The following is a 13,571-nucleotide window of genomic DNA, read 5'->3' on the forward strand; positions in this document are numbered from 1 at the left end:
TTTGTGCCCAAGCAAAAAGAATCTTTTCTCCTCCTCATTGAACCATCAGAGGTACCATTAATTTCTCTGTGTTCATCTTATAACCCATATTTAATCAGTTTATTATTCTTGGATTTATAGCCCCGTCTTTTGCTATGACTAATGCTTCTGGAAAGAATTATCTTTACATTGCTGTATCTTCCCACCTCTCCAAAAATATATGAATATATGCCCACAGACTTCCTGGGGAAAGCACAGAACCCTGAGGTTCATTCAGCTTGCTGCTTTAACTGTTCGCTTTTCAAAGAACTCACATGATGCCAGCTCCGTTTCACACACCTTTGAAATCACGCGCTAAATTTCAACGTGCTTTTATATTTACCTACCTGGTCTGAGTATGCATGTGTCTGTGTGTGTGCAAGTGCCCGCAGACACCAGTAGAGGGCATCTAATGCCCCAGAGCTGGAATTACAGGCAGTGTTGAGTCACCCCATATATAATCTTCTGTAACAGCTGGGCCACCGCTCCCATCTCTTCAATTTGCTTAACTGACCCTCTTTCATGCTACTTTTTAATGACAGGTTTTAATTTGTTGGGTTTTTGTTGTTTTGTTGTTGTTGTTTTGGTTTTGAGGTTTTTGGGGGGGATTTTGTTTTGTTATTTTTTTTGTTTTTGTTTTTGAGATAACATCTTACTACTTGCTCTGACAATCCTAGAACTCATTATGTAGAGCAGGCTGGCCTCAAACTCATAGAGATTGTCCTGCCTCTGTCTCTCAAACGCTGGGATTAAAGATGTGTGCCACTGTACCTGACTGTTTGGTTTTTTTTTTTTTTTTTTAATTTTATGTCACTCGTGAGTGAACTTAAATTTCGAATGCTTCATCTTACCCCACGATGTTGGAGAACCCATCCCATCTGTCCTACTTTATAGCCACCCCCTCTCGTAATTAATATTTTATTAGTGCCCAGCATTAAATATATTAAAGTTAATATTCTTGCTCCATAAAATTATAATTAAAGTGCTGTTAAACCTGACGCTTCATCACTTAGGACCCACAAGTCCAAGTGAGCTATGCCATTCCCTTCCTCCTCTCCTTCTTCCATCTTTATGAAGTTTGCAAGTTGGCATTTTAAACTTATCGGGATTGGGGGCCGCAGAGACGGGATATGGTTAAGAGTGTTTAGGGCTGTGGCAGAGGACCCAAGTTCTGATCCCAATACTCACGATTGCATCAACTACCACTGTGAGTCAAACATACCCAGGAACTCCAGCTCCGAGGGATCTGACACCCCCTCTGGTGCTCTTTGGGTACCTGCACGCACGTGCCATGGAACTCACGCTGTAGACCAGGCTGCCCTTGAACTCACAGAGATCCGCCTGCCTCTCTCTCTCCCAAATGCTGAGAGTAAAGGCATGTGCCACCACTGCCCAGCACAATAAACCTTTTTAAAAAGAAAATAACAACCTGCTGGGAAACTTTTTCTTGCGCCAAAAAACTCCTTCAAAAGTAATCAGAAGTGGTCTAGACAGGAAGTGTCTGCCATGCAAGCACGAGGACCTGAGTTTAGATTGCCAGCATGCACATCGATGATGATGATGATGACAAAAAAACTTAAAAACCTGTGGCCATGTTCATCTGTAATCATGGGGCTGGAGGAGCAGAAACAGGTGAATCCCCAGAGCTCAGTGGCCAACCAGTCTTCCCAGTCAGTGACTATTGAGTTCAAAAGTAAGGTGGGGTTCAAGAAATGTTCTCAGTGGTTAAGAACACTGGCCGTTCCTCCAGAGGTCTTGAGTTCAATTCCCAGCACCCATATTACATGGCTCATGGCCATTTATAAAGGGATCTGATGCCCTTTTCTGGATGCAGGAGTACATGCACACAGAGCATTCACATAAAAAAAAGTAAGAACAAGCAATAGCAGACAGTGTCAATCTGTGGCCTCTATACTTGTACCGACATGCATATGAGCACACATGCACACACATGCACATGCACACACATGCACATGCACACACATGCACATACAAATGGACACATGTGCCCATGCACACACACACACATGAAACGCATCCATATGCACACACATGCATGTGCATACATGCATATAAACATGTACACATACAAACATGCATACACAGAAACATGCACAAAACCAGAAACATATGCACATAAATATACATACATACATGCACATATGCACATAAACATGCACACCCAGAGAAACATGCATACACACAAACATGCACAAAACCAGATACACACATAAACATACACACATAAATGCATATATGAATATAGAGAAACATGCACACACACACAAACACGCATGCACACACATCCACATTCATACCAGCATGTACACACACACAAACACGCACATCTACATGCACGTGCACACATACACGCACACGCAAACACCCATGCACACACACAAAGAAAAAAAAAGTCATCAGAAGCCACTGTCCCTCACCTGCAGATACAGCTTGTCTGCCTTCAGTTTGCTCTCCAGTTTCAGCAACTTCTTTGCTTGTTCCGGAACATCCAGTTTCATCTTTATCATGCATTTTGTTTCCCGCACAACTTCCAAAATTTTGGGATCAAAGTTAACCAGCAGTTTCCCTATTTCCGGATGTCGCACAAACAGCGTGGCTTGCAAAGCTGCAAACAAACCAGTGCTGGCGTCAGTTACTCTGCACTCCCCTCTGCTTCCTGACTCCCTACTTAAAGGCAGAGGAGTAGTCCCAGATCCTACAGTGCTAAGTCACACACAGTCAGTCTCTCACACACAATCAGCCATCAAAACTCAGATCCAGAGAGAGAAAAGTTGATGGGTATGAGACAGACTTTATGCCACAAACTGCAATACTTCCTTGAGTGGACCACAGAGGTCTACCTGTAGCTTTTATTAAAAAAAAATTTATGTAATTTATTTATTCATATTTTATGTGCATTGGTGTTTTGCCTGCATGTATGTCTATGTGAGGGTGTCAGATTCCCAGGAACTAGAGTTACAGACAGCTGTGAGCTGCCATCTGGATGCTGGGAATTGAACCCGGGACCTCCGGAAGAGCAGCCAGTGCTCTTAACCACTGAGCCATCTCTCCAGCCCCCTCTGTAGCTTATTACTATGGATTATAACTTAACCCTTGTTCTAGTTTCCTTTCCGTTACAGTGCTTTTAAAAAAAATGCTGACCAAAAATAGCTTTGATGGAGAAAGGATTTATTTGCCTTTCAACTCCAGATCACAGTCCATCACTGAGGAAACTCCAGGCAAGGACCTAAAAGTAGGTGTTCCACATAGCGTTAACTCGCACCCAGGAACTCACTTCATAGCCAAAAAATACAGAAAGAACAGTGGAGGAAGCTGCTTGCTAACAGACACTCAGGCTGACTTATACTCAGCTAGGTTTGCCATACAGTTCGACATCACCTGCCTAGGGATGGTGCCCCCCAGGGGGCTAAGCCCCTTTAAATCAATTAAGCAATCAAGCCAACACACACACACACACACACACACACACACACACACAGCCAGTCTGGTCTAGTCAATTCCTCAATAGAGTCTCCCCTCTCGGATACCTCTAGGCTGTGTCTTAAAGCTAAGCAGATGGCCCCTGAAAAGGGATCAGCATTGACAAAGATAGCACACTGCCTACACTTCAAACTCTTGTCTTTGACACAATTTCATCTAGTCCAACCTGGCCTTCAATTCACTATAAAGCAGGTGGTGACTCTGAGCTTCTGACCTCCTGCCTCAACCTCCCTAAAGCTGAGATCACAGGTGTGCACCGCCATCTGCAGCTAGACATACTAAGTAATGCTGAGTCCTGGCCTCTTAGAATACAGGTGTGTTTGGTTTTTTTGTTTTGTTTTGTTTTGTTTTGCTTTTCACACTATATATCGCAAGAACATCATTCATACAAATAAGCATTTTTAAGATAGCCATTTTGGACCTAACCAAACCTTAACACCAGAGTTTAATTCCTGAGACCCACGTGGTAGAAATCAAGTTATCCAGATGTTGTCCCCTAACTTTCACATGTATGCTGTATCACATGTAAATGCAGAAGCACATGTTCAAGCACATAAATAAATAAATAAATAAATAAATGTTTTAAGATGTAAACAGATGCTTTTATTATGAATTGAAATGTGCAGCCTCAAAAGATTCTTGTTGGGGCCTTACATCACTTCTTTTATGTATATGGTATTTTGCCTCATGTATAGTCTATGCAACATGTGTGTGCAGTACCCATGAAGGCCAGAAGAGGGCGTTGGATGCCATGGAACTGGAGTTCCAGATGGTTGTGAGCTGCCATGTGGTGCTGGGAACTGAACTTGGGTCCTCTGTAAAAGCAGCCAGTGAGTGCCCTTAACTACTGGGCAATCTCTCCGGGCCCCTTGGACTATCTATGAATGTAACAGGAGTTACTGCTAGAGGCATAATAGTAAAAAATAATTATTATTTCTAAGGTTCATATGTATTCATTCAAATTATATCTTAGTTCAACAAACTTTATTATCACAAGAATTTCATTATAATCACAGACTCTGCCAAGTCTCGGGTGACCTGGAACAATGTCAAAACAACGCATTTTAGGAAAATAAAATGCTCCCTGAATCCCTTTGAAGTTGGCTGACTTTTACTCACTAGATAAAACTAGTCTTCGAGAGGTTCCTTTTAAAAGACTATCTTAATTAATTTATTTTTAAATCTATTATTGGGAGGATGTGTCAGAGCATGCCCACGTGGAGGTCAGAGGTCAATTTGTGGAGTCAGTTTTCTCCTTTCACATTTAAGTGAGTGCCAGGGATTGAACTGAGGTCTCCAGGCTTGTGCAGCAAGCGCCTTTACACACTAAGCTATCTTGCCAGCCCAAGATGGTTTTGGCTGTTTTGGTTTGGTTTTTGTTTTTTTAAGACAGGGTCTCACTCTCTAACCCGCATCATACTGTGTAACCCTGGCTGCCCTGAATTCACAGAGATCCCCCTGCCTTTGCCTCCCAAATACAGGGATTCAGGATAAGCCACCACATCCAGCCACCTTCACAAGGTTCTTAATGGGGTCGGTTTTTCCTGAGGATCTCAGCTAAGAATTTTATCCAACATGTCTTGGACCCTTTCAGAAATGAATTAGAAATCACATATCCATTCAGATAAATCCCAGAATAATTCCAAACACTTTGTTTAACAAAATCAGTCTGACTTAAGACTATACTGAATTTGCAGGGCAGAACAAAAAAAGTCAAAAGTATAAGATAGCGCTGTAAGGACAGTTGGGACATAAGGGTCACTCCAGGCGAGAGTGACCATCTGAGGACCTGGCAGATCTCCACCAGAGAAGCTCTGTGCAGTGTCCATCAAAAGGAGGCCCAGCCAGCACCCCAAGCACAGTCAAGCACAGCCAAGCCATAAAACAGGAAATCACTCAGAGTAATTCACTTCCCACAGCCTGGGCTAGCATGAAAAACTCTAACATTAAGCTGTTAGCTCTGCTCGAGAGCACTTCTCCCAGGCATTAACCCACTGCTACGTGTCTACGGTACCTTCTAATGTCAAATGGTGCTCTCACCAGGCAAAGACCATTCCATAAAACTTGATACAAACTATCTATCAAGACTGCCTGCTCTCTAGCTACTGAGCCAGGGTCTCTTGTTACTATGGAGTGAAACAATTAGACTCTCCTCCCTGTAGGGAGCCCCAGGGATCTGCCTGATTTCATCCCTCCACCCCCCATCACCACCCCCACAAGTCCTGGGATTTGTAAGGCACCCACCCTGGCTTTTTTACATTGGTTCTGCAGAATAAACTCGGCATTCACAACTGAGCCATCTCCCCAGACCCACATCTAAGCTTTAATTAACCAGCCTGATTGCATGTAAGAAGGCCAAGCATCAACAGAACCGTGGATTTGTTGGAAACCGAGCCCCACTTGCAAACCTGATACGCACCATACTGAAGCTGGGAAATCTCCTTGACCCAGGCTGTGTGGTAAACCACCTCAAACTCCACCAGCACGTACGAGATCCTGTTATACTGACGGATGACAGCTTTACCTTCTGCGCTTGACAAAATGTCAGAGTTTTTCTGGGTTTGTTTTTTGGAGGGAATTGAGGGGAAGGGGGGAGAAAGTTATATTTTAAGATGCTGCAGACTTTATTCCATAAACTACTTACGCTGACATCAAATAGACATGGTAGTCATTTAGATTCTACCTTAGAGTAAAAGGCCAGAGAAGCTGGAGACAGGAGGATTCAGATATTCCAGTGGGAAAAAAAGAAAGGCTTGAAACGGTTCTGTTGGCCCACAACCAGCCGTAGGCAGCAGAGCGTCCTATCTCCATCTCCTCCTCCCTCCCCATTTGCCTGGACAAGGGACAACTGGCTAACTTTCCTTAAACAGTTATCAGAAAACATTCCTTACGACCACACAGCAGTGGAGGTGGAGCTGGGGAAGGGAAGGAAAAAAAAAAACAGATTCCTTTTTGTTAATGTTGAAAGAATTCACAAATGCCAGGCTGGGTCTGCCACTATAGTACCTTAGCCTCTTGTCTAAAGCTAGAGTTTAAATTTCTTTGAAGATTATTTTATTTTATTTTCTGGGGGAATAGGGGGCACAGGAGTGCAGGTGTGTACAAATACCAGTAGGGGGCGACAGATGCCCCTGGAGCTGGAATTACATACAGGTAACTGGGAGCCACCCTACATGGATGCTAGGAACTGAACTTGGGTCCTTCACAAAAGAAGTATGCACTCTCGGCTGCTGAGGCATCACTCCATCCCCAGTTCAAATATTTGAAAATATGCAGAATAATGAAGCAGGCAACAGGAGCAGAGCAGAATCTTTACATTTTGTATTGCCCCAGTAACAAAATTACTCCACTGAGGTCCTATGGGTTATTTTGTTCTCTGTTCAGGCATGAAATACAATTCAAACAAAGCGGACTCTATTCTGATACTCTGTCTCTTACACAAATAAAAACAACATAGAAAACAAAGAAAAGACAAAGGGAGCTTTCCAGAATCCTGGCAGGGTCTACAAGGACCTCGCTCTTCAGAAACCTGGTCATCTTATACTCTATACACCGAGATGCCTTGCCTGGGGCTCAGTTCTTCAAAGAGGAATGCAGACAGCACCCTTCTTGGCTTTCATTAAATATACATCAGCACCTATCCATCCACACATGCAAATAAGACTCAGGACATAAGCTTACACTGTGTGTTTTCTAAACAATCATTTTTAAGAGTCCTTATGAAGTGTCTTCTGTTATTAAAACACATAAGATTTGCCAGCTGTAATTGAACTGGTTGGTCCACCGAACATGAAAAGATTGTCTTAGTCCCTCTGTGGCATGTTTATAAGTTTGGTTTTTTTTCCCCCCTTCTTGGTAAAAGCATTGGTCCTGACTACTTCATTGGCATCAATATTGTAAGACAGGATGCATTTGTAATGTAATTTCGTTCCCACACCACCACGATTCATGTATAAATTGTATGATTGGCTTACAAAGAAGTAGTTGATGGGCTCATTTATCCGGCGGTACAGCTGCCTCACCCAGAGAATTTTCCCTGCTATAGGGGGCATGTTGCGAGCGAGAGGAGGGTCGTCTTTCTGAGAATGATAGAGCTATAATTAAAAAATATATGATGTTAATATTTGCATCCGACACAGTGGAGGACGTGAAGAAATTTACAGCTGTATTTGAATAGGTGGTTTCACCATGGCTCGAAGGTTGAATGCACAAGAGATAGTCGATGAAAATGCAAATGAGATTCAGAACCAATAATCTGAGGCTCGGAAACAATCACGTCCACAATATACGATGCTTACTCTCTCTTTGCCTTCATTTCCTAGGACATGCTGTTATACTTTGAATCAGAAATGCCCCACAACCTTTTAGTGGGTATGTGCGAGTGTGAGTGTGTATGTGTGTTATGTGTGTGCGCGCACACAAGCGTGTGTGCATACAAATGTGCCTGGCCATATGGATGCCTGAGGTCAATGCTTCTTTTGTCCCTTTCAACTTTATATTTTGAGACAGTGTCTCCCACGGAATATGGAGCTCACTGCCTGGGTTAGGCTGGCTGCCAGGGAGCCGCAAGAGCCACCTGCAAACAGCAGGTGCATGCTGCCGCCCCTGTTTTAGTTGAGTGCTGGGGATCTGAGCTCAGGTCCTCACGTGTGCACAGCAAGCTCCTTATTGGCAGGGCCATCCTCCCAGCCACCGAGGTCTTATTTTAAACCTCTTCCCATCCCTAACTGACTGTGCTATTTGGGAAAGTTGCAGAATCATGAGGAGGTGGAATTCCATTGAGAAGGGATGGACCTCTGAAAGTTGTATCTGCTCCCTGCTGTGTGCTGACTGGCTACCAAACAAGCAGCCTCAGGTTTACACCCCTGCTACCATGTACTGAGCTACTCCACAAGACAGGCTGAGACTCGGAGGCAATACACATCTTTCCCCCAGTAAATTCTCTCCATCAGGTGTTTCCATGATAGAAATTGCAGAAGTAACTGGCAAGCGTGTTTTCTTTCTGTGCTTATTTCACTCTTTAAGGAGGTAGTCCCTAGAGGAAACATGTAGCTACATTGTATCTGATACACTCCCGCACCTGCACGTCTTTGGGGGGGGGGGGGAATGCTAACCTAACCCTGGCTCTGCTATGGAAACCTGGGAAGACTGTGTCCAAAGCAAACAGGTGTGGGTTTGACCATCCAGGTACCCTCAGACTCAGAGGGGATTCTCCAAGAGCCTTCATTCTGAGAGGAATGTGCTGAAGATGCAGGCATTTGATGACAATGGTGAAGGCTTCCAGAGCCTCCCTCTTTATAGAATATATTCTTCTGTGTACATGCAGGATACTGACCTTCTTGGTAGCTTCAAGTTCGGCCACATAACACTGAAGAATCCGCTCAATTGTGTGATTAATTTCCAGTTGCAGGCAGGGAATATTCAGCTTCTGAAACCTAAAAGGAATCAAAGCTGGATAATTAGAAGGGCAATGAGAAACATATTACAGACATACTAGAGCGCTGAATATTCATTCATGCATTTGATAAATGTTTATTCCGGGCTTTTTTTGAATTGCATGTAACAACAAACAAGGCAGGTGCACCCTCAGCTTTCCTGGAAACCCTGAAGTTTGCACATTGAAAGGCAGAGATTGTAATAATGGCCTGTTAGCCAATATCACATCTACTCAGGGACTAGAGGATACCTGGGAGGTGCCAGGACCACACTGTTCTGATAATAGAATGAAATGACCAATGGCATATTTATAGGTAAAGTGGGCGATGGGAGACGGGTGGGAGGAGGGAGGTGTCACCATTAAAATGTTACCTAAGTTGTCACTTGTCAAAACCATCTCATTCCTGCTGTGAATCTCATGGTAGTCTCTTAAGAGACAATCACTATCACAGGAGATATGGAACTGCAGAAAAGCCACCAGGAAGCCAGATACACTGATTCCCAGGGAAGGCTTCCTAAAGGGAACTCTGGCATGGGTCTTGTCTTTATCTGTCTCCATCTCTGTGTATGCATATATGTGTCCCTGTCTGTCTGTCTCAAATGTGTGTATGCACACATACATAAACAGAGAGAGAAAAGAGAAAGAGAGAGAGAGAGAGAGAGAGAGAGAGAGAGAGAGAGAGCCTCTAGCCCAACTTCTTTCTCTAGCACCTAGACTTCCACCCTTCATTGGGAATAGAGGATAAAGGAGACAGAAGGAGAGTAGATTTTAAGTACTCTTGCTGTGAACGGCTGGGGCGGGGGGCAACTTTGTGAGGTGGGGGACATTACTTGATTGACTGTGCCGACCATTTTTCTGTGTCTATACCACTACAACTGTCCTACTTTGCTTCTCTTGCTGTGGTAAACACCAAAAGAAACTTGGGGAGGAAACGGTTTCCGCTTCCAACTCTCCGGTCACCATCCCTATCACACTGCCTGTCTTACACAGCCCAGATGCATCTGCCTAGGGATGGAACCACCCGCAGTGGGCTAAGCTTACTTTTATCAATAAGCAATTAGGAGAAGTGCCCACTGACATGGCCGTAGGTCAATCTGATGGAGGCAGTTCCTCGATTAATGTTCCCTCTTCCCAGATGTCTCCAGATCTGGGTTGAATTGACATCTAAAGTATACTATGACAACATGCAATCATGTTCCTTGGAAATTCTTTCCCCAAGTAAAATTAAATGCTAGCTATTCCCTCCCCAATAATAACTATGAAATTAAAATGAAGTATATTACATGGCCATTCGAGACTTTCTTATGAAAGACTCTATTATTTTTTTTAATTCAGTGGCGCATCATGGCACACACCTGTCATCCCATTTGGGAAGTGGAGGCAGCAGGAACAAGAGATCTAAGGTTTTCCTGTGGCCAGCCTGGCTTACAGTGGGCCTGTTTCAAAATAAAATCTAAAGTGGTTGAAAAACTATGTTCTTTGTTTCAAAAATCTATTGAGTGGTAAATGTTACTATTCATAACTCTTAAGGTTTATGAAGGAGAGATTTTCAGAACATCTAATTTGAAAACAGAGATTGTGTGTGTGTGTGTGTGTGTGTGTGTGTGTGTGCACGCAGGGGTGTTGTGTGGGGGTGTACAGATACATATGTGTGCAGGCACATATGCACATGTGTATGCATGTGTGGAGACCACAGTACAACCCTGGTGACATTCCTCAGGTGCCACTCACCCTTTTTTCTTTTTTTGAGACAGCGTCTCTTACCGTCCTTGAACTTATAGACTGCATGGCCAATGACCCCAGGGGATCCTTCTGTCTTTGACTCCCTAGGAATGATGGGTTACAAACATGCCCTACCCTGCTTGGCTTTCTTCCTCCTCCTCCTACTCTTCTTCCTCTTCTTCCTCCTCCTCCTCCAGTTTCTCCTTTTCCTCTTCTTCTCCTCCTCTCCTTCCTCCTCCTCTTCCTGCCTTCCTATTCCTCTCCCTTCTCCTCCTGTTTCTCCTCCTCCTCTTCCTTCTCCTCTTCCTCTTCTTCCTACTTCTCTTCTTTCCCCTCCTTTTTCCTCTTCTTCTTTCCCCTCTTCCTCCTCCTCCTTTTACATGGGCTCTAGAAATCGAACTCAGGTCCTTCGCATTACAAGGCAACAACTTTGCCTCCCGAGCTACCCAAAAGCTTTATGCTTTCAGAGGAACCAACCCTCCTTCGGCCTCTATAATAAATACCTCTGAAGCAGCTGCAGAGCCTGCTGGGAGGACAGGATCTTTCCAAAGGTACTGTTCATAAATGCCTGAATTTGAATCTAAAATAGAACATTAACATTCAAGTTATGCTTACATGAAGGAGTCCAGTTTTGTTTCACAGTTAATGATGTTCCTAAAGTCCCAACATATTTACCACCTAAGGGTCTAGTGATACTGGGGGCCTAGTCTGCTGTGGTGTCCACAAGCCACACTGGCTACTGAATGAAGCATCACCCCCTTAGAAGTGAGATGTAGGTGAACACAAAATACACACTGCATCTTAACGACTCCATACCCCCCACACACACCTACACACCCATGGAGGTTATATAAAACACTCCATTTGTGGCTTGGAAATTAATGGCATGCGAACATTATAATCTTCTGAGTAGACTGGACTAAACACAGTGTGGTATCAAAATGAATTTCAGCTTCTTTGTAGTCCATTCATGCGGCTGCCTGAAAGAAAGGCGGAAGCCCCTTGGGTGGTTTGCGCTTGCATCTCCCGGTTGGATATTCTCATTGAGAGAATGTATGGAAGGGGAAAGGTTCCCTTGCTAAGTGCTGCTCTTTGTAGGGATGCTAAGTTCTAAGCATGCCGCTGGAACAGCATATTGACCTTCCAATCACGAGCTGCCCATGCTACTGCCCTGGGAAACCTCAGTGCTGGGGCTCAGTAGGACCAGGAGGCAGAAAATGTTTCTCCCAAGACTCCCACCATCCCTGACAGTGAGCTGCAAGCTCTTGGCCCTGCAAGACAGAACTGAAATTGCTCTTTGCTGACTTTTTTTTTTTTTCACGTGGACTGTATCGGGATCAGTGGTCCAATGGATCACACCCACGGGTGAGTCAAGACACTTGAAACAGAAGGAAAGTTAAAATACTGACAGCACAGTCAAATTATCTAGCAATAACTATCCAAGGGCTTATAGGAGCTGGCTTTGACAGCACACGCTATAATCCTAGCACTTAGGAGACAGAGGCAGGAAAACTGAAAAATCTGAGGCCCGCCTGTGCTATGTGCAGAGACCTTGTCTCTCAAAAACTGAAGGGCTGGGATGTAGCTCAGTGGTACAGTGCCTGCCTAGTTGGAACCAATCACTGGTCCTAAGAAAAAAGAAAAGGAGAAAGGAAAGATAATCATATGGCCACTAACTTTATTAGAAGCTAAAATTTACATCTTTCATAATATATAATCTTCATTAATAAATCATAAAGTTTTCAGAGAGTGAAATTTTTAATTCCTGTTGCCATGAATATTTAATTCCCAATGTACTTCGGGAGTAAATTCCATCCAGCCCAACTAGCCAAAATGAACAGTAATAACGGGAATATATCCTGATATCAGAACATAATTTTCAAAAGTGGAAAGGAAATGAAAAGTAAGTTAACTTATCAAGCCTGATGATGTGGGCTGTGATCTCAGTTACTCTATGGGCTGATATAGAAAGAGCACGAGTTCAAGGACGGTCTCCCCCACAGAGGAAGTTCAAGGCCAGCCTAGGCAACTTAATGAGACCCCATGTCAAAACGAAAAGTAAGAAAAAGATGAGGGATATAGTTCAGTGCTAATAGTACTTGCCTAGCATATGTGGGACCTAACACACAACAACAGCAACAACAAAACAATGATTTAGAAAGATGGGCAGACAGACAGACAGACAGACAGACAGACAAAAAGACAGGCAGGCAGGCAGGAGAAGGATAAAACTTAAGGGATGATTCAACAGTCAAGAGCACTGGCTGCCCTTACAGAAGACCTGGCTTCAATTTCTAGCACCCATGAGGCAGCTCACAACCTTCTGTTAATGCCAGTTCCAGAAAGGATGCAGTGCCCTCTTCTGGACTCTGCTGGAGCTGTGTGCATGAGGTGCACTTACATACACACAGGCAAACACATACATAAAAGAAAAATAAGTTGTTGTTTGTTTTAATTGAAGGAAACCTGTTCCAAAAGCAGACAGTATGGTTGTAGGAGTGGTGACACCTCTGGAGCTGTCTTATTAATATTGCTAAGGTTACATGTAATATAGATTTTAAAGATTTTTGAAAGCAACAAATTACACATAAGTAATGAATAAGTCTTATTCCTTCATTCTTCGTGTCAAGAAACAGGGTCTCAAAAATTGGAAAATGGAGGCCAGTGGGAAAGCTCAACAGGTAAAGACACCATACACCCTTTGGATATGTGATTATTCATACATGTCTTTTACTGGATATACTCATTTTCATTAAAATATACTGTCCAAGAAAGGATACCAAATAGTCAACAGCTTAGCTCTGCCAAGACAGGGTAAGCTATTCCTTCATAATAATTCCTACTTCACTTAAGGTCTGTCAGATGGTTCTTGGCCAGAAGGCTGAAGACAGAT

General features: G+C 43.5%; 1 protein-coding gene across 1 annotated transcript in view; it reads right to left on the reverse strand.

The window, feature by feature from the left end:
* The window catches only part of Dnah8 (dynein axonemal heavy chain 8), a 237,184-nt gene that overhangs the window by 194,712 nt on the left and 28,901 nt on the right, over nt 1-13,571 (reverse strand). The window contains exons 13-17 of the mRNA XM_034524086.2: nt 11,182-11,258; nt 8,855-8,954; nt 7,494-7,613; nt 5,939-6,074; nt 2,457-2,644 (exon numbers count right to left, since the gene is read on the reverse strand). Coding sequence (XP_034379977.1) covers nt 2,457-2,644; nt 5,939-6,074; nt 7,494-7,613; nt 8,855-8,954; nt 11,182-11,258 — 621 coding nt within the window. The remainder of the gene's footprint in view (nt 1-2,456; nt 2,645-5,938; nt 6,075-7,493; nt 7,614-8,854; nt 8,955-11,181; nt 11,259-13,571) is intronic.

Source organism: Arvicanthis niloticus, chromosome 20, assembly GCF_011762505.2.
Source record: "Arvicanthis niloticus isolate mArvNil1 chromosome 20, mArvNil1.pat.X, whole genome shotgun sequence".
Taxonomy (NCBI): domain Eukaryota; kingdom Metazoa; phylum Chordata; class Mammalia; order Rodentia; family Muridae; genus Arvicanthis; species Arvicanthis niloticus.